Source organism: Molossus molossus, unplaced genomic scaffold (genome assembly GCF_014108415.1).
Source record: "Molossus molossus isolate mMolMol1 unplaced genomic scaffold, mMolMol1.p scaffold_m16_p_11, whole genome shotgun sequence".
NCBI lineage: Eukaryota > Metazoa > Chordata > Mammalia > Chiroptera > Molossidae > Molossus > Molossus molossus.
In genome coordinates, this window is record NW_023425346.1 from 91,583,405 (window position 1) to 91,608,652 (window position 25,248).

The 25,248-nt window shown below is 50.3% G+C and overlaps 4 protein-coding genes across 6 annotated transcripts in view; 1 reads left to right on the forward strand and 3 right to left on the reverse strand.

Annotated features, from left to right (window-relative positions):
* The window catches only part of NHEJ1 (non-homologous end joining factor 1), an 84,675-nt gene extending 82,997 nt beyond the window's left edge, over positions 1 to 1,678 (reverse strand). The window contains exon 1 of one of the 2 annotated variants that reach the window (XM_036254742.1): positions 1,659 to 1,678. The gene's annotated coding sequence lies outside the window, so the exon portion shown is untranslated. Of the gene's footprint in view, positions 1 to 111; positions 134 to 1,658 lie in introns of those variants that run through there. The other variant, XM_036254741.1, reaches the window with a different exon arrangement.
* On the reverse strand, positions 1,070 to 7,472 carry SLC23A3 (solute carrier family 23 member 3). Its single transcript, XM_036254740.1, has 11 exons — positions 7,308 to 7,472; positions 7,014 to 7,171; positions 6,802 to 6,899; positions 6,519 to 6,592; positions 6,154 to 6,335; positions 5,711 to 5,803; positions 5,440 to 5,485; positions 3,455 to 3,560; positions 3,004 to 3,171; positions 1,659 to 1,754; positions 1,070 to 1,565 (listed from the first exon to the last, which is right to left on the reverse strand). Exons 1-11 carry the CDS (start codon positions 7,470 to 7,472, stop codon positions 1,273 to 1,275), a joined length of 1,479 nt encoding a protein of 492 aa, XP_036110633.1. The 3' UTR covers positions 1,070 to 1,272.
* A 2,037-nt stretch (positions 7,473 to 9,509) lies between these two features.
* CNPPD1 (cyclin Pas1/PHO80 domain containing 1) lies at positions 9,510 to 14,337 on the reverse strand. The gene is made up of 8 exons (XM_036254442.1): positions 14,137 to 14,337; positions 13,595 to 13,703; positions 12,739 to 12,820; positions 12,460 to 12,580; positions 12,245 to 12,373; positions 11,610 to 11,671; positions 11,016 to 11,133; positions 9,510 to 10,788 (listed from the first exon to the last, which is right to left on the reverse strand). Exons 1-8 carry the CDS (start codon positions 14,203 to 14,205, stop codon positions 10,243 to 10,245), a joined length of 1,236 nt encoding a protein of 411 aa, XP_036110335.1. The 5' UTR covers positions 14,206 to 14,337; the 3' UTR covers positions 9,510 to 10,242.
* A 1,405-nt stretch (positions 14,338 to 15,742) lies between these two features.
* On the forward strand, positions 15,743 to 21,351 carry RETREG2 (reticulophagy regulator family member 2). Of its 2 annotated transcripts, XM_036254669.1 has the most exons (10): positions 15,960 to 16,101; positions 16,390 to 16,496; positions 17,191 to 17,221; positions 17,574 to 17,709; positions 18,062 to 18,146; positions 18,458 to 18,601; positions 18,733 to 18,827; positions 19,229 to 19,364; positions 19,611 to 19,903; positions 20,009 to 21,351. In XM_036254669.1, the coding sequence occupies exons 5-10, from the start codon at positions 18,092 to 18,094 to the stop codon at positions 20,222 to 20,224; spliced, it is 939 nt and encodes a 312-aa protein (XP_036110562.1). In that variant the 5' UTR covers positions 15,960 to 16,101; positions 16,390 to 16,496; positions 17,191 to 17,221; positions 17,574 to 17,709; positions 18,062 to 18,091; the 3' UTR covers positions 20,225 to 21,351. The 2 variants fall into 2 exon arrangements, with proteins under 2 accessions (XP_036110560.1, XP_036110562.1); XM_036254667.1 differs by having other exon boundaries at positions 15,743 to 16,101; positions 19,611 to 21,091.
* The last annotated feature ends 3,897 nt before the right edge of the window (positions 21,352 to 25,248 follow it).

The following is a 25,248-nucleotide window of genomic DNA, read 5'->3' on the forward strand; positions in this document are numbered from 1 at the left end:
CCTCCTGGGAGAAAGCGCCTGTGGCCGCGCAGGCATGCAGGCTCCAAGCAGCCCCTCGCCGCCCAGCCCCGGTCCTGGCCCTGTCCCCGGTTCGAGCCCGACCCCACCTACCGTGAGAGGGTGCTACAGCTCCCACCCTCCCCGCAGCAGACCGTCCCGCCCGCCCGCGCAAACCAAAAGGCCTAGAGTAGAGGCCTACACCCCCCCACGGGGAGGCGGGGCCTTGGGGCACTGGGGCGGGGCCCGGGTCTGACGTGGGCGGGGCATCTGGGCCCACTGAGCGCTCAGAGCCCGAGGCCCACCTGGCCTTAACAGCGGGAGAGGCGGGGCGACCCGCTGGTGGAGAGGTGGAGGGGTTGAGGGGCTGGCCGAGTGGGAAGAACGCAGGGTGAGGTGCAGGAGAGGGGTCCCTATATTTGGACTTGTCAATAGATGTCACTTCCCCTCCCTCCCCTACCTGTCTATATTTGATATACATAGGGAGAGGGTTAAACTTCACTAGATTATCTCTCGGGGTCCTCAGCAGCGGTCGAGCTCTTTAGGAGACCATAAATCCCACGATCTGACCTCATCCTTTACCTCCTCTCTTGTCTCATTTCTCCCTCCCTCCAGTCCCATAATTACGCTTCATCGCCGCTGAGAAGCTGGAAATCCCTCAACTCATCCTTTTGTACTTTGTACAACTTACGGTTTTTCTTGAGCTGGATACCTGAGCCAGAAAAATTCTCCCTGTGCATGTTCCAGAATCCTAAATCTTCCTCTTGCTAAGGCCAGCCTCTGTGCTGCTGCTGCCATGAAGCCTTTCCCACCAACCCTAGTCAGAATGAATTGTGTCTTCCTCTTTGTTCCCATAGCATTGTTTTATTCTTTATTACAAACTGCCGTCTGCTTTGGATTTTAGTAATTACATAAGTCTTTTAAAACCATAACTGTCTTGAGGGGGCAGGGACCTTGTCTTATTCACACCTGTAATTCCAGGGCCTTGCATATGGGAAGCACTCAATAAATATTAAGTGAATGCTAGAGTTTAGTTATAGATACTTCACAGGCAAAATGTCATTTATTAATTCATGGCCCCCTGCTCTGGAACAGTTGGGCCTAATTAAAAGGAGGAAAGGCAACACACCTATTAGGAAACAAGAAGGGCCCAGTTTACACATACACACCCACACACTCCCTAGGAGAAAGCAGAGCCTGGGAGCTGATTCTCCAGCAAGCTGGGAGATAAGGAGATAAGGCTATCTAACCAGGGCAGAAGTATGAGTCCTGGAATTAATGGGACCTAAGTTCTTCTCTGCTAGACCTGGGGCATTGCTCCCCCAAACCAGGCAGCAAGTTGGCTGTCTCTCCTGGCTCTGCGGGCCCTCCTTCCTCATTCCCAGGGTCTTCAGGCAGTGGGCAGAGGCAACGGACAGGCTGAGGGATGCAGGGACACAGGTTTTGGAGGGGAAAAGGAAGCTCATACTCTTGAGCAGCCTTCTCTCTGGACTTCTGAGGCATCTGAGCCTCTTGGGCAGTGAAAGGGGATGGTAACCCTTGACAAAGGCCTCGCTCAATCCGTGTGCCTGTAAAACAGAGGTTGGTCAGGCCGTTGCCCAACCCAGGGAGTGATGACTTGCTGGCCACTTCTAGTCTGCTAAGGCCTGGCCTCAACTTACCTGGAATGGTGTTCTCTAGGAGGAAACCCAAGAGTCCTGCCAGGAAGATGGGCTCTGTGAGCAGCGAGCAAAGTAACACATCCAAGGGACTCCAACCTAGAGGATGTTGGGACCAGGCAGTAAGGGAACCCTGATCCTATGCAAGGCCAAAGAGTCTTATACTTCCTGACCTAAATCTAAGTCTTGGACTAAGAACAGATCTTTCTGAATCATTATTTCATTCCCTTTGTCCTTTGTCCCTCTATGCTCCATTTCCCACACCCTGGCCCTTCCCACAGGATTCCTGCTCAACACCCTATCTTCTGAGCATCCACATACCCTCCAGATAGGCTTTGATAGTTCCAGACTCCCTGTTTCTGGAAAGTCCAACCTTATTTCTGACTTGCCTTCTATGTTCTAGCCCGGGTTTTTCAACCTCAGTACTACTAATAATTTAGACCAGATAATTCTTTGAGGGGGGCTGTCCTGTGCACTGTAGGATATTTAGCAGCATCTCTCTACCCACTACATGCCAGTAACAATCCCCTCTCCCCTTTCTGTAACTGCCAAAAATGTCTGCAGACATTGCAAAAATCATCCTCAGTTGAGAACCACTGCCTCCTGCTAAGCTGAGCTAACAAACTAAGCTATTTTCTGCTCCCAGGATATCCCCTAGGGCTTCCTACTTCTGTGTCTTTGTTTATGAGGGTTTCTTCACCAGAAATGACCTTCTCACCAACTATGTTTAAATCTTACTATCCTTCAAGACCAGCTCAATGTTACTTTCTCCATAAAACTTAGCTGGATCATCTCAAACCACAAGCCATCTATTTCTCTCACCACTGAGCAGCACAGCTCTTTATCTGAACCTTTCTTGTTATGTGCCTACACATCTAATTTCTTTTACTAGACTGGGGGCACATTTGTATCCCAAGGAAATTTCATGGTGCTCAAAAAATATTTGCTAAGCCCTGGCCGGATTGGCTCAGCGGTTGGAGCGTCGGCCTGCGGTCCGGAGAGACCTGGGTTCGGTTCCCGCTAAGGGCATGTACCTCGGTTGCAGTTTGTCCCCAGCCCTGGTCGGTCGTGCGGGTGGCAGCCACTCGATGTGTTCCTTTCACATCGATGTTTCTCTCTCTCTCTCTCTGTTCCTCTCTCTCCCTCCCACTCTACCTGAACAAAAAAAATGGGAAAATGTCCTCGGGTGAGGATAAAAAAAAAAAAAAAAAATATTTGCTAAACAAATGAACTATTTATATAAAAGCCCAGAGAAGGGTGTGGGGCCTGCAGTCCAGAGAGCCTCAAGCTTCAAGCCCTCACCTTTGCCATACAGAGCAACTCCTCTTCCCCTCGCCCCTCTGCCCACCTGTGCTCAGCAGGACTGGAGCTTCCCGAAGCCATCTTGGCAGCAGCAAGGCCATGAAGATGGAGAAGCCAACAATGAAAACATTCCGCCCAGAGTCAATGTCAGCCAGGTGGAAGTTGGAGAATCCAGTAGACAGAACCACAGCCTGGGTCACACCCAGCACCCCACCTGTCTCATAGGAAAGTAATCAAAGAGGTTGAGAGAGAGCTGGCATAGCAGGGAATATTGCAGGGTGGGGCAGATTATGGTGGAGAGAGATGACCAAAAGGCTCATTTCTGATTCTGCCAGAAGACCAGTCAAGGGCTTCCAATGGGCTGAGAATATGAAGGCAGCTGACATATCCATGTATCAGGGAGGGTATTCAGAAAAAAGGGTGCCAGCCACAGCAACCATTTGGGCCACACTGGGGGATACTAGGTCAATACCAGTCCTGCTGATACATCCACTCACCAAGAATAGGCAGCGGGATGGTGAAGAGGAACTGGGCCAGCCTCGGGGAGAGCCCAAGCCCCACACAGAGCAGCCCCACCAAGTGGGCTACTCGCAGAGATCCAGCCTACATGGAGAAGAGACGTTAGAAAACACAGCCACCTCCTTAACTATTCAAGGTGTTTGCCTGGTGGCCTCTTCTCACCATTTGGACCACCAAATGTTACCCTTCCGAGAAGCATCCCCAAGCACTCTACCTAAAGGGGCCTCCTTTACTCAACCACTATCTCACTACCCTGCTTTGTTTTCTTAATAGCATTACCACTCTGGGAAATTACTTTATTTACATTTCTTTCTTAAAGTATCTGCCTCTGTCTCTGAAGTCCCCAAGAGAGCAAGGACTTGACCTGACTCATTTTTAACTGGTATCCCAGCCCTGGTACAGTGCCTGAGGCATAGAAGGAGTTCAATATTGATTTGGTGTCTTCCTTACATTCCTAGCCCCTACCACTTCCAAGCACCTCCCTAAATGAGGGCACTGATGTGAAGTGCCTAACAGTACAGCACACAGCTGTCAATCAGTGTGAGTTCCCTTCCTTCTCCTGCACCTCCAGCACCACCCCCCATCCCATCCACATACCTGGGTAAGACTCACTGTGCCTATGTTGGGGAAGCTGGATGCAGTGCCCATGGGGCTCCCCAACAGCCCAGCCAGCACACTTCCCAGACCCTCAAGGCTCAGCCCCCGACTGCAGGCATGTGGAGGTGGAGAAGGCAAATGCATCAGCCGGCCACATAGGGCGTAGCAGCCCAGGGAGCTGACGGAGGTTGCCAAGGCCATGGAGATGCCTGCAGCCAGAGCCCGGGATGTCAGCAAGGGCCAGACCCACTCAGCTGAAGAGGGAGAAAGAGTCACTTTGAAGCCAGACTCAAGTCTGAAGCATCCCCCTAGCCTCCAAAGGACCATGCTACAAGAATCCTAGAGGCCCTGTTGTCTTTAACGATGTCTTGGGACAAAACCATCAAACTCTTAGGATAAAGACCATCCCTTTACCATGGTCTACAAGGTCCTCTTTAGTCAGACCCTTACCTCTGTCCCTTTAGTCTCCTCTCCCACCACACTCTGCCTGTCTTCCTTCACTCTAGATACACTGGCCTTGTTTAAGGCTCTTGTATTTGCTGTGCTGCTAGCCACCACAGGGCTTTTGCTGTTCTCTCCACCTAGAATGGTCTTCTCTCTTCCTTCACCCAGTTAGCTCCCATTCATCTCTCACATCTCAGCTCAATGATTACTTCCTCAAGAATACCTTTCCTGACCTCTCTGATAAAGTCAGACTCCCCATTATAAGCTCTCATCACACAATGTACCTCCCGTTACACTTACCACAAGCAGTTTTGCACTTACTTGGATGCCTATTCTTTAATATCTGTACTGCCCAACAGATTATAAGCATCATGAGAACAGGTACTATGTCTGTCATGTTTATCACTATGTCCCCTATCGAGTATCTTGCGCTTAATCAGCAGTCAACAGACCTTTATTAAACTGATGAATGAGCAAACTTCAAATACAATACCTTAAAAGCAATCTTTATACATAGGTCACTAACTCAAATGCCTGTGGGGTAGGTAACATCAATGTGTAAATTGGGTAAGGAGTAGCAGTGGGGAGTGGTGGGGTTTGCAGATATAACACCAAAAAAATATCTGTGGTGAGGGGCTGGCATTGCCCCTGAGAATGGCAATTTCTGTTCCCTGTGTGTTCTTAGAAAACACAGGATTTAACTCAGAAATGAAATTCATTAAATCTTGAATTGACATGACCAATGAACATAGACATCAAAGCTGGGGATGGGGCAGAGGGGGAAGGGGAGGGTGTCAATGGGGGAAAAATGAGAAACATCTGTAACAAAAACAAATTAATAAATTTAAAAAAAAATTTTAATCTTGAAAGAAAAAGACACCTTTATTTCAGTAGGAGGATGGAGGACTAGGAGAAAACATACTTGGGTGAGGCAGCCAAAACCAGGGTGCCTCAGTGGGGGCAGACAGCTCCAGGGGGATGACGCTGAGACCCAGAAGGGCAGAGATGATCCACACACAGGCCACTGGGACCAGCACCTGACGGGGAAGACTAAGATGGAAAAGAACCCCTCCCCCAGATCCTTCCAGGCCAGCCTTAGAGGAGTAACAGAGGCCAAAGAGTAGGGGTCAGTCAAGCTAGCGTTCTATGCCAGCCCTTCTCATCTTGACTGCCCCTGCCAAGACCCCACATACCGAGAGGAGCCGGAAGGCAGGGATGTGAGCGCAAGTTGAAGAGGTGGAAGCTGACCTCCAGCGGCATGGGAGTAACTGGCAGGAGCCCAGGTGCTGAGAACAGACCACCATGAGCACGATAAGCCTAGGAGAGAGAGGGAGCTTGAGGAGCAGGAGGAAACAGGTATTCTGAGGCAGGTAATGGAAATAGAAGTGGCAGAGTACCATAAAAGGGGGTCCTAGAGAAGAAAGCCCCTGTAGACAGGGAAGGAGGGCACCTTGGGGGTCAGTGGGAGACAGTGTGAAAGTTAGGGAGACCATATGAACCCAGCAAAAGCCCTGGATTCCAAATCTACAAAGCTGTCCCTGCTCAGATAGCTGCTCCATCTGGTAAAGCCAGCAGCTCTGCCCTCCCCCATCCTGCACACCCCACTGGTCACCACCCGCTCTCAGGACTTACGTACAGCAAGGCCAGCCCCCAGTGACCTGAGCAGAACAGGGCCACCTCCCTGTGGGCAGAGAGCCCTGCCACGATCAGGCAGGGGGCCAGCACCAGGGGCCCACAGTGAAGGAACAAGTAGCCAGGAGCCCCCAACAGTCCCAGCATGCCTTGCAGCAGCCCAGACACCACCACTGCCCCGGATACCTGTGGAGTGGAGGAGAGGACAAAGAGAAAACTTTCTGCTTGACTGAGGTGACCTCAGCCTGGACTTCCTAACTAATTCCAGGGGTGGGTCCCTCCCCCAGAGTCACCCCCACCTCCTTCCCCTAGAGCAGCCCAGTCCCTGCATAGTGGAAACCAGAGCATCCCCAATCCTCAAGCAGTTACCTCTCTGAGAGAAGTGTTCCAGAGCTCCAGGCTATGGCAGCCAGGCCCCTCACACAGGTGCGGCAAGTCAGAGGCTGAAAAGTTGCAGGCATGCGGAGGAGAGAAATAAATGGGATGGAGACTCATTGCTGTGCAGTCCTCGCTGATGCCTGGTGCAGCTCCAAAACCCCAGAGTGCCTAGCAGTCCCACCATTGCACATTCTCATTCTGCACCTACCTACACCTGTATGCTCAGATTAGCACCTAACGCCACTCTCACCCCATGCCCTTGTTCGGTGCTCACAGTTTCCAGGTGTCTGGATGGCCAGAGGCAGCTTCTGGTTGGTCAGCACCAGAGCAGGGACAAGGAACTCAAAGGATGGAACCTGGACAAGAGGCAGCCTGTAGGAACAGCAGCCCTGCAGGTCTGGAAACAAGTGGCAGCCAAACAGACTTCCCAAGCCTCTCCTACCCTCTGCCTGACCCTGCTTTCTCCCACTAGGGAGTCCCCCTTACCTGCTGCCCATCCAAATTTGCAGGGTGGTAGACACACCACATGAAAAGAGGCTGGAGGCCAGGAGGTGGGCAGGGGAATAAGAGAGTCCCCCTGCGGGGAGACTTCGAAGCAGAAGCAGGTGGGAGGCACAGAGCAGAGAAGCCAGGACCAAGATATGCTGCAGGTAGAGGTATGGGAAGGGATGGTTTTCAGAAAAGGGCAGAAATAACCTATTTCCAGAGAATTTCTCTTGCCACATCTACTCCCCAAATACCACCTCAGCCAACACCAACTCCTGCACATCTATCTCCTACCTGCAAAGCCAGAAGACAGCTGAGGCGCCAGGGAGGAGGTCCACATAGAGAGGCCCAAGAGTGGGAGGAGGGATTTTGGACAGCAGGTTGTGGCGGCAGGGCAGCCAGGGCATCCTCGGAGCCCATGGATCGGAGTTGGATGGGATGGGGGTGTGATCGGCTCATGCTGTCCTGCTTTTCGTCTTATGTTGACTGCTCTGGGCCAGAATTAAGTAGAGTAAGAGGTCAGAGTTTGAGTGAAGTTAGTTGCCTGGAGTGGGGAGGTGGTTGGGGTGTCAATGAAGCAGAGCGAAAGAATGAGAGATTTGGGGCAGGACACAGCCCTTTCACCTTTGCCCAGTTCTTGTGCAAATTCCATCACCCATTAACTGGGAGCCATGTTCTGGATCCCTCCCCCAAGAATCTCCATCTATATCCCCTGTTCCAGGCTCTATAAAGCAGGATGTGAGGCCTAGAAAATAACCTGGGAAGATTTTAGACTGTATTCCCTTCTCACACAATTTGGAACCATCATTACACTGTAGTCTTCAGCCCTTTCAGGGTCAAACCCCCTGGACAACCTCTAAAGGAAATGCATGGGTAATGAATGACACACATGACAACTGATCCCATGATAGAATGTCCTCACTAGTATAAAGAAGAAATAAAAGTAATTTATGGTAAGTTTTTCATTATGTGAAAGTTTGGGCCCAACTAAATAAGACTCGAAGTAATCCAGTTTCCACCCCCACATGTAGAATCACTGTGGATGCAGTAGCTATGATGCCAACTGATACTGATACTTTCGTGTTGACTCATGGATCACAGGCAGTGCTGCCATTGGTTACCTGGTGCTCCCAAATAGTGAACAAGGTCACGGTAACGTGCTGAAGCAAAGTAAGTTTTAATTTGCATGGAGGTGCATTCCTGGAAAACTGAGTCTTTTTCAAATGTGCAGAAAGACTTTGTGTTTACATGTGAAGTTAGATAGTTCTAAGATCAAATATAAAGAGTTTTCCTATGCATGATGTGCAGCCAGTCATTCCATAGTCATCTTGGGAATTCTTCCTAACAAGAGGGGTCCTGAGCATCTCAGGATGTCTAGCATTTTGCCCAGGCTGACTAAATGCTAATAGCATATCCTCAAATTTTTGCATCAAAAGAATGCCCCAGCCCGGTCAGTATGGCTCAGTGGTTGAGCATCAACCCATGCACCAAGAGGTCACCAGTTTGATTCCTGGTCAGGGCACATGCCCAGGTTGTGGGCCTGATACTCAGTGGGGAGCATACAGGAGACGGCTAATCCATGTTCTCTCCCATCAGTGTTTCTCTCTCTCTCCCTCTCCTGTCCTCTCTCTAAAATCAAGAAAAAAAGAAAAAAAAAGCCCCATAAATTTCCAAAATGCCCCCTAGGAAGCACGCAGTACAGCCCTGCTATGGATTATCTTTAGCAGTCCCAAACACCCCCAGTCCACTTGTCCAGAGAGGTTTTCCTTCTTCCAATGATGACCCAGCTTGGACTACTCTTTTTTTTTTTTGGACTACTCTTAACAATACTACCACCATTTGCCAGACTGGATTGGAAGTCAGGATTCACAGGTGTCCTCGGAGCTTGTCTTCAAGAAGCTGATGGGGCCCTGGCCAGTTTGGCTCAGCGGTTGGAGCATCCGCCTGCGGTCTGGAGACCCGGGTTCGGTTCCCGCTAAGGGCATGTACCTCAGTTGCAGTTTGTCCCCGGCCCTGGTTGATCATGCGGGTGGCAGCCACTCGATGTGTCCCTTTCACATCGATGTTTCCCTCTCTCTTCCTCTCTCTCCCTCCCACTCTATCTGTACAAAAAATGGAAAAATGTCCTCGGGTGAGGATTAAAAAAAAAAAAAAAAGAAGCTGATGGGGTTCTGCTGGATACATGGCTTGGCCTCTTCCCACAAGATGTGCGTCAGAATCCCCAAGTACAGTGCTCACCCAGAACTTTCAACAGTCAGGGCCAACCCCAGGCATGTACAGTTGTCATCTTTGCCCCATGACACCCAAATTGAGCAGCACTTTGACCCCAGCATGCTGGGAGCAGGAATGAAGGGAAGTTTGAAATGGGAGCCTATGCCTACCAAATAGGCAGTTCTGAAATGGGGCTCAGAGAGCATGAGTTGCAAGATGATGGGATCAGGAAGTAGGGAGGCTTAGAAGACAGATATGGGGAAGAAAATTCTTCCATGGGCTGCCAGAGAAGGAAAAGTCCAGGCCATGCAACTGAAACTGTTTATTGAAACCTTAGTTCTACAAAAGCGTGAAAAACCCAGATACAAAGAGATGGCCAGAGATGCCTGTGAAGAGAACACCCAGAAGAGGAACCAGAAAAGAGGGAAGCCCAGGAGCAGGGTACTAAAAGGAAAAGGTTGGAAGACAAAAGGGCAAGGTTGAAGGTCCCAGTAGCACCTAGGTCCTTTAGACTACATCCAAAGGACAGGTGTGGATTAGGCTTCCCACCTCACCCTGCCTTCCCCCAGCAGCTCCCACCTTGGCCCTATCAATCCCTGGCTCTCTTGCTTCAGAGGCATCACACAGACCTGGTCAACATTTCCTCCTTCCCTCCCTCATACTTCCCATCTTCCACCTTTACCCCTCCATCACAGGGAACTAAACAGCTACAGTCTAAAAAAACCTAGAGGTGAATAGACAAGGGCTTCTCCTCTGTCCATCTATGACATGTCCCTGGTCACTGAGTTGAAGGCTTTCCCTGGCACTATCACTGCCCTGCCCAAGCAGCCAGCCGCTGAGGTCTAGGAGAGCGAGAGACCTTTAGTCCTTTTGCCTCATTACCCCTTAAGCTCCCTCACCCAGAGTAACAGGGGACCAGTCAAGGACCCAGAGAGGTAGAGAGGATCTAAATCAAGCATTACTCCTCCAGGTTCTCAGGGACTCCCGAGTCCTCTTCATGCATTCTTCAGAACCCTACCTAGCCTGGGAAAATGAAAGACTTGAGGCGGGTCAGCTCCATGATGCTGAACAGGGAACACTGCTGGGGCTGTGGGAGCAGGGAAGGCACTGGGCTCCAGGGCCATGGTGGAGCCAGGCCATTGGAATGGTGCCAGGGGCTTGGGGGCCCTGTGGGGACTGTATAGTTGGGATGGTGGCAGGCACGGCAGGTTGGAGAGTCTTTCTGGAGCTTCTGGCAAAGGGGACAGTTGTGGAGAAGAGTGGGAGGGGCAGGAGGATCTGGGGGAGGCAATGGTAGGGGGGTTGGTGAGGCCAGAAGACTGCCCCTGAGTGAACGCAGCCCTACATCGCCTTCCAGAAAACTGGAGACATTAGCAGGAGATGGCAGGCACTGTGGCACAGGAGAAGGTATGCAGGGTTCCAAGAGACACCTGGAGGCCAATCCAAGGTCCGGGGGGCCAGGTGGGGGACTGCAGGACAACCCCAAGGACTGATGTATTACAGCCACCGATGCCACAGCCAGGGCCACACTGCTGACATATGCCATAGCTAATAGGCAGGACAGCTGCAGGAGAGAAGATAAGAAAGGTCAGTGCCAAATACCCTTCCCCTAAAACCTGCTTCTGACTGTCTTTAACACACCTACCCCTTTGTCTCTAGAAGTTCAAGTTAGAGCTCTCTGTCACATCTTCTCCCAAACCCTATCTCCTGAGCCCTTGAGCATTTGCTTTACATCACCCCACCCACACACCAGCCCACTCAAGCCTCCTATCCTTCCTGACCCTTCCTCACCTTTGCCAGCCGATGGCAGAGGGAGCCTAGAGCCAGCTGCCAGGCTGGCTGCTCCAGCAGCACACACAGGTCTGTGTAGGTGTACCAGCCCCGTCGCCATCCCTGATGCTCAGCCACACTGTTGAGAGAGGACAAAAGACAGAGCATCTTCTGCAACCCTCCTGCAGCTGGCCCAAAGGCATCCTCATTCTCCCTGGGACCCACCAAGGAACACTGGGGAACTTGTTAAAAGTATAAATTCTTGGCTGCTTGTTAATTCAGAAACTGAGGGTGAAACCAAGATCTGTGTTTTGTTTTTGTTTTTTTGTGGTACGTGCCCCAGCAGGAACCGAACCCAGGACTCTCTGGCCCGCAGTCCGATGCTCAACCGCTGAGCCAAACTGGCCAGCGCAAGATCTGTATTTTTGATAAGTTTCTCCCACCTCTCCAAAGGGGACTGATTACAAAGAGGACAGACAGGTTTGGGAACCACTGTCTTGGGTAATTCTCTTTACTGTCTCCTCCCTAGCCCCAGTTACAGACCCTCATCTCTGTTTAGTTCCTATGGCTTAGGCCTCAGCCCTTAAGCTCTTCTTCCCACCTCCTGGAACCTACCAGCTCTCTAGCCAGCTCAGCACCTCAAAGATCTCCCGAGGATCAGTGTAGAGACGCCAATCCTGTGGGTAGGAAGAGAAGGGCACCAAACCAGGCTGAGACATGAGCTACAGTCATTTAATAACAAGAGCCGCAAGAGCACTACAACCACCACTACGGGTAATACTCAGTTGGCACATACTATGTGCCAAATACTGTTCCAAGAGCTTTTATGTATTAACTTATTTAATCATCACATATCTGGATTCACATTACACCCTCCATTAAGGGCATAGGGAGAAAATAATCCTGCAAATGGCCCATGCCCGTAGGAAGCTCAGAGTCTAGGCGTAGAGAAAGTCTGGAAGCAAACAATCAGAACCCAGTAAGATAAACTCTGATTCAGAGTGCACCTTGCTAGGCCTGGAGGAATGGGGGAGCGGAGATGCTCCATTTCTGGCCTCACACACTAAGAACCTCCAAAGGCTATAGTTAATCCAGAGGGCCAGAAAGGAAAGATACTAACAAGGAAAGACACACGAAGGACAAGCAGAAGAGAAATGAAGAAACAGAAGGCTGAGAAAGAAATCTAAAAGGGTGAAATGAACATAAAGATGGGCCAGGGAAACAGAACAAGAGAGAAAATAGCTACTCACCATGGCACTCAGGAAGCCCCTCTCCAGGGCATTAAGAGTGGGCACAGCCACACCCCCTGCAGCTCCCCATTCATCATTGAAGACCTCCTCCTCCTCCCCTTCATCATAGAGGTACTTACTGGCCACCATCTGCAGAGGAACCAGAGGTAGTGTCAACAGAACTCACACTGGGCTCCTAGTTCACTGGGAAAATGGGGGGGAGGAGGGTGTCTTACCATAGAAATCAAGAACAAGTCAGAGGAGGACACATGCTGTAGGTAGTCTGGGTTTCGGTGCCGAAGCCGCTCAATGTACACCAAAGCTAGCATCATAGCACATGGGGAGATACATGCCTCCCTGGGTGGTGGAAGGAATAAGTAATTAAACCCAAGAGCCTTTCAGCTCTTATAACTCTTATGATGCTCATCCCTGTATCTTTATATCTTCTCTTTAGAGATAACCATTCCCTTCTTTCTAGGGTCCAAACATCTTATCCCCCTCAATTCCAGGCTCACCGGGATACATGGGCTACATATTTCTTCTGGAGACGGCGAATAGGGCTGGGGGCTGCCTTCTGGAGCAATTCCACAGCAATGTCTGCAGGAGCAGAAGGAAGACAGAGTAAGCAAACAACCCCGCCCCCCAACCCCCACACACTAGTCCCCCTGCTTTCAGCAGAAGACCCAGATAGATCTATATTATCTGAGGCCTTGGAGACAGACCATAGTAACAAGATAGATGAAATTATCCCACACTGAGACAGAAAGCCCGTCCCAAGTCTGAACTTCAGTTCCTTCCAGTAGGAAGGCTTATTTTCCAGTCACCTGAAGTTGCTTAAATGTGTCTCCCACTCTTATTCATTTGAGAAATAAACATGCCTTATTTATTTGGAAAACCTATGATGGGTGTTCTTGGAAAATTAAGAGGTTTTGGTATACAAAACAAGTGTGATACAGATTTTTAAGACAGCAATGTTTTTTACTCATATGGGACTAAAAAAAAAAGCTAAACATAAACCCAGTCCTGGCCCTGGTAGTTGTGGCTCAGTTGATTGAGCTTATCCCATGCACCAGGTCAGGGAGGATTCCCCATTAGGGCACATGTCCAGGGTTGCAGAATTCATCCCCAGTAGGGGGCGTGCAGGAGGCAGCCTCTCACGGATGTTTTTCTCTCCCTTTCCCTCTCCCAAATCAATAAAATATACACTTAACAATAAATACAAAATAAAAATAAATAAATAAATAAATCCAGTCCTTATACCAAGTACCAATGAGCTAGCCCTAAAGTGTAGACATCTAGAGTCATTTTGGTGCCTCCTGACAACCCCATTTTCATGCTTCTCATTTGCCCAGTCACACAACATTGTCTAACCTGCCATGGGGCTGGAGAGCTCCTCCAGGCTACAGTCAGCTTCCCAGTCCCAGCCATAATAGAGTCTTCTCCGGATCCTGGCACTCAGCTTCTGGTGTCCTGGAAGGAACTGAAACAGGGCAGGAGGGTAAAGGGCAGGGAAGGGTATGACGGAGATCCTGGCTTCGGGCTAGAAGGGAGAGCGGGGCAGTAGGCCTGCCTCACTGCTAGTGGGTCGGGTGCTCCACCCAGCCCCGTGTTCTCTGGGTTGTTTGCCAAAGCAGCCGGTCCACAGGGAGGAGGAATCCTCCTCCACTAAGGGCTCCCCAAATGAGATTGTCCGAGAAAAAACCCCGGCTGGCCACCTCTATCCCCAATCCTGTACCCCACGGCTCTCCCCCAGGGCCCAAGCAACCGGGGCCTCAAGTAAGCATAGCTCGAGCGGCTGCCTCCCAACTCCAGGGTAGACAGGCTAGCTCGTTGGTCCGCTCGACCCCAAAGGGTGCGCCCGGGGTCCAGGCTCCAAGTGCGGCGAGGCCGGGGAGACCGGGCAGCGCGCTCACCGAGAAGTCCTGGAAGCCGGTGAGGGAGAAGGTGCCTTCTTCATCCAGCAGGAGCCCGGCTAGATCCATCGCGCCTCCAGCCGCCGCCCTGCGAAGGTGGATGGGAAGGGAACAAGTTCTAAGGGGGTGCGGAGCTGTCCCCGACCCGCCGGTTCACCTGCCCTCCGGCTTCCTCCGCTCCGGCCGCCGCCCTCGCCAGTGCCGCCCCCTCCCCTCGCGCCAGCGGCAGCAGGCGGGGCCCGGTCAGGCGGGCGCCTCTTCCTGTTCCGCCCCGGGCGGGGCTCCGCGCTCCGGGCTCCGGGCTCCGGGCTCCGGGCTCCCAGATCCGAGAGCTCACCTCACGCGGTAGAGAGGAAACCAGGCAGGGAGGCAGTGCGTACTGATCCAGTGTCGAGCCGCGCCACGCGTCTGTACCGCGTTTACAAGCCGCGGGGGTGTCGCGGGCGTCAGCGATCGCCACTTCCTGCCGCCTGCTGGGCCGATCCGCCGATTCCTAAGGCCGGGAAGCAGCTGGGCTCCAAACCTGTTCGCACTGAGTCCGGGCAGGTCACGAGCCCCAGCGTACCCTCCCCTCATCTGAGAGATGGGGACATTTCCTAGGGAGCCCTGACGCACTGAAGGTGAACGAGCCCGCCTGGCTTTTCGTAGTAATGTGGGTTTTTAATGTTAATAAAACAAGATGCACGACCGCGAGTTGCTCCCCATTGTTTTTTAAAGGGGAGATACACACACACAGAGCAATGAACATAAACATCAGGAAGGATTCACAAGAAACTTAACAGTGAGTGAACTGTGGACGAGGAAGCAGGGAAACTTTTTGCTGTATACCTTTAGGCTAGTTTGGAATTTTAAACCTAATTAAGTATGCATTTTGTAGGGTTATTGCAGACATTAAGTGACTCAAGGGACTATAATGCGCCTAGTACTTTGTAAACCTCAATAAATGGCGTTAACATGCCTCCAAAGAGTAAACAGCATTTTAACAGGATTTTATTTTTAAATTCTCCCTCTGACCACAATCTCCGGCTCTGAGCAGGGGATTGGAAGGAGCTCGGACACGTGGGGGCGGGAAAGTTTACAGAAAGAGACCGGGAGGAAACAACTTTTCTGAGTAGGTGAAGCTGTTTTCGAGTCTGTGGGGTGACGCGCTGGGATTTGTTTACCCGCCGAGAGGAGGAAACTGGGAGGACCAGTACGTCGAGGGTTGAGTAATGGGACAGCGCCGCCCTGCCAGAGCAGAAACTGATGCTACCCCGGGTGCTGGGCACCTGGAAGCCCCGCCCGCCCCTTCGGGCCGCTCCACACCGGAATACCGGGCCAGCCCCAGACTCCCTAGCCGCCCTGCCTACCCAGGGAGAAGAAAACGGGCTGCGGTGGGAAACACGGCGACGGTCCTGCCCGGAGACAGACACCACCTAGCACCCGACCTGGCGTCACGATTCTAGCAGCTAGAACACACCTGCGTGGGAGCCACGGTCACCCGTAACCCCGCGCGCAGGCGCGGGCCGTCCCATTCGGGCGGTGAGGGCGCGTCACGTGACAGGCAGGGCAGTCGCTCCGCCATCACGTGTTGCCCAGCGGCTGCCTCCGCGGAGCTCATCGCGGCGTGCGCCCCCTTCCGCCTGACGCGCCCCCAGCGGCGGCCGCGCAGCCCTGGCTCCTCGCGGGCTCGGGCGGCGGCTGCGGCGGGGCTATGGCGAGCGGCAGTGGCGGGGGTAACACCGGCGCGGGCGGGGGCCCGGGGCTGGGCCTGGGCCTGGGTCTGAGCCTAAGCATGGGTGAGGCCACCAGCGAGGCGGAGGAGGAGGCGGCGGCCACGGCCGAGGCGGTGGGACGCCTGGCCACGACGCTGTGGCTGCGGCTCCGTGGCTGGGAGGCGGTGCTGGCAGCCGCACAGCGGCTGCTGGTGTGGGAGAAGCCCCTGCACAGCCTGGTGACGGCCGCCGCGCTCAACGGCCTCTTCTGGTAACGGCCGCGGGGGAAGGGGGCGGGGCCGGGCTGCGTGGGGAGAGCGGGGGCGGGAGGGGCCCGGTACCCTTCCCCTTTCTGGGGTTGACACTCGGCCTGGGGAATGACCCATCTCCTAGTTTTTAAAGACTGCCTTGCGCATGGGTTGCCCGGTTACTCTGTCTTCGGGTCTCGAGTTAGGCCTGGAGGTTCCCATTCCCGCATCAGTGGGCGTTTTTCCGTCTTCTGCGATGGCTGCGGGAGCCACTCACCCATTCACTGCTGAGGTTCCTGTTTCTCCCGAAGGTTGCTGTCTTCGTCGTCACTCCGCCCCATCTTCCTACTCAGCATCTCACTTTTGGCCTATTTTCTGCTGGATCTCTGGCAGCCTCGCTTCCTCCCTGACATCTCAGGTAAGTGTTACTTCCGTCATTTAGCAGGTCCCATTGTGCACTGCTTTGTGGCTGACCTCGCCTGCTGGGTTGAGCCACCTGCCTCCCAGTCACCAATAGTCCCCCAATTAGGAAATCGAGAATTGGTCATTCTCAAAACTGGTGTTACCGTGAATGTAGTAGTTAAGGTTGTGGACTCTGCAGCCAGGTTGCTTGGGTTCCATTGTCTGCACAGCCATTTACCATGTGTGTGACCTTGCGAAAGCCACTCAGTCTCTGTTTAACTCAGTTTTCTCATTTGTAAAACAGGGATGATAGACCTTACTTCATCAGAAGGTGGTGATTAAATGGATTAGTAAATGTTATGTGCTTATGCTAGAACTTCACATGTCATAGGAAGTATATAAATGTTAGCTCTTACTGTGTTTTTATTTTTTACTCATGTATTTACTCAATAGGCTTTTTGGAGCATCTAGGTGCCAGGCTGTGTGCAAGTTGCTTAGGATGTAAACATGAATAAGGTGTAGTTTCTATGTTTGTAAAGGGTAAAGTCTAAAAAGGAGACACATATAAACAACACAACATAATGCTCCTTGCAATTGGTATCTGAAGAAAGTCCTCTGGGACTGCAGAAGAGGGGCACCTATGTCTGCCTTGGGGAGTGTCTCCCAAAGCCCCTACCAGTCAGTAATTTGTCCCCCTCCTCTCTCTATAGCATCATCCCCAGAGGAGCCACAGTCTGACAGGTGAGTGCAGGCCACCTCTTGAAGACAAATGCCCAAATCCTGTCTTGCTTTGGTGTCTGTCACCATGGTGCAGGGCAACACTGCAGCTTCCGTAGGTACAGACCCCAACATACTGAAAGGACTGTTAATTAGCTTAGTCCTAGGTTCCTGTGTAGGTGTTTGAGTGCCTGCTCCTTTTGGGATACAGGGTTGGGAGCTCTGGGCTTTGTTCCCTGGACCAGGACAGTCTCCCTTTGGGAGGTAGGGTTATCCATTTCCTTAGACTGAAGATCTCATTGGCATTCTCAGAGGGATTTGAGTGCCTAGGAAGCTGGTATCTGAGGCCTCCAGGGGTCATGTCATGTCTCCCCAGTGAGGGTGCGGGGTCAGGCGCCCGGCCGCACCTGCTGAGTGTGCCCGAGTTGTGCAGATACCTGGCTGAGAGCTGGCTCACCTTCCAGATTCACCTGCAGGAGTTGCTGCAGTACAAGAGGCAGAATCCAGCTCAGGTAACCTCCCCCATGTCATACAACAATTCCCTGCACTGTGGGGAAAAAGGTGAGGGGTGGGGAGGAGTGTTTGGACACTGAAGGGAGAGACCTGGTGCCTACTTGAGGGAACGTTCACAGCTATTAGCCTGGTACAGGAGGCAGTCTCGCCTCGGGAAATAAGCTGATATTCAGTGGTATCTATTGCAAACTTCCTAAACTGATGGTCTTGGGCATCCTCTCGACCAGACTGGATCACTGCCTTCCTAGAGGGCGTACCCCTCCTTTCACCAGCTGAGCAGTTATTTCTTACCCAAATGAATGGGGCATATACCTCAGCCCAAGTTCTTAGACCCTGTGCTCTTCTCTGCAGTTCTGTGCTCGAGTGTGCTCCGGCTGTGCTATGTTGGCTGTGCTGGGACACTATGTTCCAGGGATTATGATTTCCTACATTGTCTGTGAGTAGGGTCTAACCTTGCCCTTCCCAAAGCCCTCTCTTTGTCTTCTTTCCCTGGGCTGACCTAAAGAGAGGACTGTGCTCTCTCTGTGCTCAGTTACCCATTTATTAAGGTTCCCAAATGATGCTATAAGTCTTAGTAACAATGGAAGAATCATCGGGGAGGAGGGCAGGGGATATAGTGGGAAAAGGTTGGTACAGCCTCAGGAAAGGACCTCATCTTCTTTCAGCCCTTTCTGTTTAGGGACCAGTTGAACAAGGGCCCTTAGGAAATAAGCACAGGGAGCTCTGAGTGGATGCTCTATCCCCTAGTGCTGAGTATCCTGCTGTGGCCCCTGGTGGTGTATCATGAGCTGATCCAGAGGATGTATACTCGCCTTGAGCCCCTGCTCATGCAGCTGGACTACAGCATGAAGGCAGAAGCTGACACTCTGCATCACAAACATGACAAGAGGAGTAAGGGGCTCCTGTAACCCGGCGGGGGAGGGCCTTGGCTTGTGGCTCATGAAACACCCTGGAATTTGACCATGTTTTCCCCCCACTACTGTCCCTGCTTGGTGAGTATCCTGCTGCTCTTGTTTCTCTAGAGCGGCAAGGGAAGAATGCACCCCGTGGAGGTGATGAGCCACTGGCAGAGACAGAGAGCGAAAGCGAGGCAGAACTGGCTGGCTTCTCCCCTGTGGTGAGGTCCAAGGGAAATGGGGTATCAAGTAAAGGCAGGGGGGCCCTGGCTGGTTTGGCTCAGCAGTTCGAGCGTTGGCCGCAGACCGGAGAGACCCGGGTTCGGTTCCTACTAAGGGCATGTACCTCAGTTGCGGTTTGTCCCCAGCCCCGACGGGTCATGTGGGTGGCAACCAGTCGATGTGTCTTTCACATCAGTGTTTCTCTCACTCTTCCTCCCTCTCTCCCTCCTGCTCTATTTGTAGATAAATGAAAAAATGACCCTGGGTGAGGATTAAAAAATAAAAATGAAGGCAGTGGGGAATCTGCTTTAGAGCAGTTACCTCTCAAGGGGTAGGAGTTGGTGAGGGGGTGCTTCTGGAAAATTGGTTCTCTTATCCCCTCATCCTGGTTCTCCTGCAGGTGGATGTGAAGAAAACAGCACTGGCTTTGGCCATTACAGACTCAGAGCTGTCAGATGAGGAGGCATCTATCTTGGAGAGTGGCGGCTTCTCAGTATCCCGGGCCACAACTCCACAACTAACTGATGTCTCGGAAGGTATGGGAAACCCTTTGCCTTCCCCAATCTTCCTGTTCCCGGTTGTGAGATCCTGACCATGCTCTGATTGTTGCCCATAACTTTTCTTTGGAAGACTGACCTACTAATTCTGCTTCAAGATCTTGAAAGATCTTAACACCTAAGATCTAGTCCAGCATTCCATGTCCTGAATTCTCACTCTTGAACATGTTGTCTATTTTGGCCATTCAGAACAGGCCCATTTCTGACCCTTTGTTTTCTGCACAGATTTGGACCAGCAGAGCCTGCCAAGTGAGCCAGAGGAAGCCCTGAGCCGGGAGCTGGGAGAGGGAGAAGAGACAGAGCTGGCCCCTCCCGAAGATCTGCTGGGCCCCCCTCAGGCCGTCTCAAGGCAAGATGTGGACTTGGAGGAGGAGGAAGTTGTGGCAGCCAAGGAAACATTGCTTCGGCTCTCATCTCCCCTTCACTTTGTGAACACGCACTTCAATGGGGCAGGCTCTCCCACAGATGAAGTGAAGCTCTCCCCTGTAGGACCAGTGGAGACACTGAGCCCAGAGGCTGTGAGCAGTGACCCTGCCATTCCCTCGAGTACCCTGTCACCCCCACTTTGCGTTGCTGAAAGTGACCCAGTCCCTTCCCTCTCAGTGCTCCCATCTCTTCCCCAGGACTCTCCCCAGCCCCTGCCTGCCCCTGAGGAAGAAGAGGCACTCACCACTGAGGACTTTGAGTTGCTGGATCAGGGGGAGCTGGAGCAGCTGAATGCAGAGCTTGGGTTGGGGCCAGAGACATCCCTAGAGCCTCCTGATGCTCCACTCCTAGGGCCCAACACCCTTTCTCTGCAACAGTCAGAACAAGAGGCTGAGGCCATGACAGAGCCATGAGCCATGGAAGGAATTGCAGGCACAGGAAGGCTTCCTGGCTGCGGGTGTCACTGTTTTCTCCTTTCTCTACTCTATGGGGACAGTATGTAGGGAAACTGACTGTCAGATGATAGCTAGTCCACCCTCTGCCTACCTGCCTGCCTGCTGTCTCAGGCCTGCTACAGTGCCTGGGATTGGTTTTAAATTTGTAAATAATTTTACATTTGGGTTAGTGGATGTGAACAGGGCTAGGGAATTCCTTCTCATAGCCTGCACTTGCCTCCCTGCCTCATCTCTCTTCTCATTCCACTCCGCCCTAAACCATGGTGATCTATCCCTTTCTTTTTCCTCCTATCCTCAGGGACCTGTGCCGGTCTATCCTCCTGTCCCACTTGGTTGTTTAGTTTAGGCACTTTATCATTTTTCTCTCCTGTCCTGTGCTCCTCTCTGCTTTTTTTCCCTGCTGTGTCTTGTCCTTTGCAACTCATTCCCTACTCTGCCAGCTCCTACTCCCCTGGCTAAATTTTAAGGAGGCTCCTGTCTGGGAGTTACAGACTAAACCTGGGGTGGTGGGTCAGGCCAGTAGTTGAGCACTTAGGTCATTGTAGCCCGTGGAACCTTCCCTGCACCCTTGGCCTAGTTCGTCCTGGCCTTTCATGATATGGGAGCAGAGCAGAGATCCCATAGCACATGTACCAGCACTGCTTTCGTGAGCAGCTCATCTTTTGGGAGGAGGGGCTTTCTTTACTGTCCCAGGGAGGATAAGGAGACCTGCTCTGCTGGGCATGGGTAATTCAAGTGTGGTGGGACCCCCTACTAGGGTCAGGAAGTAGACAGTAACATCTGTGCAGGTGTTGATTGGAAAAATAAAGTGTTGATTGGCTAGAATTGCTGTTGCTTGCCTGCCTGCCTCACTGTGAACTGCCTGCCACACTCTGCTCTGCCCCGTCCTCACCCCTTATTTCCTTGTCCTCAGTCTTGTTCCTGGCTGTTTATTTACCTGGTGCAAAATAAGGCCAGAAGCAAGGATTACCCTGACAGCCCTCACCATCTTCCCTGGCGGTGTCATGTGTTCGGTGAGATTTAGCATGTATGAATAAAGTGTATGCAGGAGGAAATTGCCTCGTCTTCCCAATCAATACAAACTTAGGACCATAACAGTTGTTTTCCATTGTTTCCTACAACCTTAACACTGTCTTCTTAAAAAGTTCTTATTCATCAATATGCTAATAACTCACTTAGCTCTGATTTGTCTATACTGGGGGGACCAAACAAAAAGGACCTGTATCAAAATTGATTTCAGGCCAAGGAACACTAAAGAAATAATATCTACCACTAATTGAATACATAATATATGCTTCACACATAAAAATGATTGATACTTGTTAACTCATTTTTTTTCCTCACGGTGCCGAGATACAGATTGTTATTCACTGCATTTTACAGTGAAGCCAGGATCCAAACCCAAGCTGTCTGGCTCCAGCAATCACACGGGAACCGGAAGCATGTGTCCATTAATAAGGCACAAATGGAGAGCTGCTCAAGGACATGGAAACTAGAGAACCAATCTAATGTCCCGGCTTTGCAAAGAATGGATGCGGCGATCCTTGCTCTTTGGGGAAAAACATTAGAGAAAGCCCAGAACTAAGTAGATGGCCTCATTTATGAGTTCACATCCTCAGCCTTCAGCTAGAGGTACCATGTGGCAATGCTACTTGTCTTTTTGTGGTTGACTTCTATGCCACGTCTCCCTTAAGCTTTGAGAATTTTTTCTTTCCATTCGTTTCACATTTGTCTGAGAGAAAATCAGGGATGATTGAGGCCCTGTCCACTTCCACTGAAGGAACAAAAACTTTTCATCTAGAGATTTCAGGAGAAAATGGAAAAGCAGTTCTAATCAACAAACAGACAATTTATAAACATTAGAATTAACCAATCATACACTGGCTGCCATATACCCTACCTTTAATCCATTTTATTGTTAAACAAAATTTGAAGACAATCAAAAGCCTGTAGTTGGATCAAAACATTGACCACAGGTTTGGAGTTCCATGAGGGTCCATTCTTGACATTCATCGTGGTCTAATTAATGGTTGCTAAATGTTTGTCTACAAATTATTTTTTATTATCAGGTGTCCAGGCCATTTCCTGCTGTGAGATGAAAGGGACAAGAAGAAAGCTTTACATGTGAGTGAAAGAAAAATGAGCAAAAATGTGAACCCTACAGTCAGGCTAAACAAAAACCAGTTGTAGAAGTACAGGCTGGGGGAAGGAGAGTTTTTTATCTGTTTATATAGTGAGCAGGGTAGTGCACTTAACTATACATTCAAACAGCTAACAGTATAATGTGGCTGCTCATAAACAATTTTATTTTAGGCTACATCACTGGAAATATAGTCTCCAAAGCAAGGAAGATAATACCTTAGGTATACTGTGCACAAGTTAGAATCCTGCCAGAAGATGGCTTGCTACACTTGTAGACAAGTTGACAAATTACAGTGTTCCCAAAACAGATTCCAGAGGTGCAGGCTGAAAAGTATCATATAAGAACTATGTTGAAGGAATTGAGAATGTTTAAACCAAGAGAGACCTGAGTTAAGTCATATTAGCTGCCTTCAGCCTTTGAAGGGTTATCTGTAGGACAAATTAAATATTTGGGACGAGATTGATTAATAATAGTGCCCTGGCCGGTTTGGCTCAAAGGTTGGAGTGTCGGCCTGCGGTCCGGAGAGACCCAGGTTCAGTTCCCGCTGAGGGCGCATACCTCGGTTGCAGTTTGTCCCCGGCCCTGGTTGGTTGAGTGGGTGGTAGCCACTCGATGTGTCCCTTTCACGTCGATGTTTCTCTGTCTCTCTTCCTCTCTCCCTCCCACTCTGTCTGAACAACAACAACAACAAAAAATAATAGTGCTAGCCGGCCAGTGTGGCTCAGTGGTTGAGTGTTGACCCATGCACCAAGAGTTTGCTGGTTCGATTCCTGGTCAGGGTACAAGCCCAGGTTGTGGGCCAAATCCACAGCGGGGGACATGCTGGAGGTGGCCAATCGATGTTTCTCTCTCTCTAAAAAAACAACAGCCCTGGCCGGTTTGGCTCAGTGGTTGGAGCGTCCACCTGCGGTCCGGAGAGACCTGGGTTCGGTTCCCGCTAAGGGCAAGTACCTCGGTTGCAGTTTGTCCCCGGCCCTGGTTGGTCGTGTAGGTGGCAGCCACTCGATGTGTCCCTTTCACATCGATGTTTTCCTCTCTCTCTCTTCCTCTCTCTCTTTCCCACTCTGTCTGTACAAAAAATGGAAAAATGTCCTCGGATGAGGATTAAAAAAAATAAAATAAAAAAAAATAAAACAACAACAACAACAAAATAACAGTGCTAGGCAGAATTTGTATTTCTGGTCAAGGGATATTGCAAAACAGTAGATTTAAATCATCTTTGTAAGTACAAAAGATCAAGTACACAGATTCTAAGGATTGTTCATTCCATCATGGAAGAACAATATATCACCATGTTGTTTTGCTTTTGGTGTCCACCTAAATAAAGTCTCCTTGGACCTGCTCCACTTGCTCCCTTAAATGTTGTTTTTTTCATTAGGTCTATCACTGGCTCACTTTGCTTTGCAATCTGTCTGGGCTATTTCACATGTTCACCCATTTAGTTTCTACTCATATGCTATTGAGTGCTAAATCTTAGTTCCTTCCCCAGAACTTCCAATTAGGCATCTCCACTTGATGGTTTCATGGGTACCTTCCACTCAACATACCAAAAAGTGGACACATTGTTTTTTTACTGTGCACTTCACCATCATCCCCACCTCCCTCAAACAGGTAGGCTCTTTCTGTATTTGCCATCTTTCTTCTGGCACCACCAATTATGAAGGTCAACTTCTACCTCATCCCATACCCAGTTAATCACCAGTTGCTGCTTATTTGATGTCCAAGTAATGTCTTGGTTCTATCACCTCCATGACAGCCCTGATTCATACCCTTTTCATCTTTTACCTGGCCCACTGTGACAGTTTCCTTGCCTACACTCTTGGCCTCACCAAAATTCATGCCCAACAAAATGGCTACATTATTTTGAAATACTAATTTGATGACCTTTCTGCTATTTCATATTAATCAAAGGCTCTCTTCATACAAGGCATCACCCAAGCTCCCTGATATGGTTAAGAAGCCTGAGATCTGCCCCTGACTTGCCTTGTTTTTTACACTATAGCATTCAACCCCAAAGAGCTTGTCCTCTCTGTTCAGTTGTGCTGCCCTCCCTGACCCTGCTCTACACACACGCACACATGCCCTAACCCTCTGCTTGGGAAACACTTGTCTTTTAAAACGTACTTTGGGTCATACCTCATCCACAAAGCCTTCCCTGATGTCCCATGTTACGTGTCCCTCATAACAGACCTGCTCTCCTAGTGCTGCCTCAGTATACTTCTATTTTTCCACATGTCACATAGAATCTTCATTCTCTTATAGAGATATATAAATATATATATATATATATATTTATATTTTTTTAAAAGAATTCAGATTTAGTTTTATATATATATTCTTTTTTAAAAAATATATATATATATATAAATATAGTACAAGGGGTATAAAGGTATATGTGTGTATGTGTAGCTTCCACTGTACTGATTATTCTTGAGGGTAGAGACTATGTCTTAATCATCTGAATATTCCCAGAACTTAGCACAGTGTCTGGCACATAGTAGCTGTTCAATAAATCTATGTAGGACTAAACTAAACTGGTGTACTTAAGTCCTCACTATTGAAGCAGCCAATGCAAATAGATTTGGGAGGTTGGTATATATCTGTTGACAGTAAATATTTTGCCTCTGTTTGTTATTGTTCTAGAGTGGAGGGTGGTAGCTGAGTTAAAATTATCCACAAACTTGTGAGTTCTTTGTTCCTGGACTAGGTTAAAGGCGATGAAAATGATCTAGATTTGCAGGTTCATATTTGATGGTTGTGAAGCTAAAGGCTTTTCTGAGTTTAAGGTAAGTTTGCCCAACCAGCTTGATTATCTGTGACTGCATTAAATTATTACATT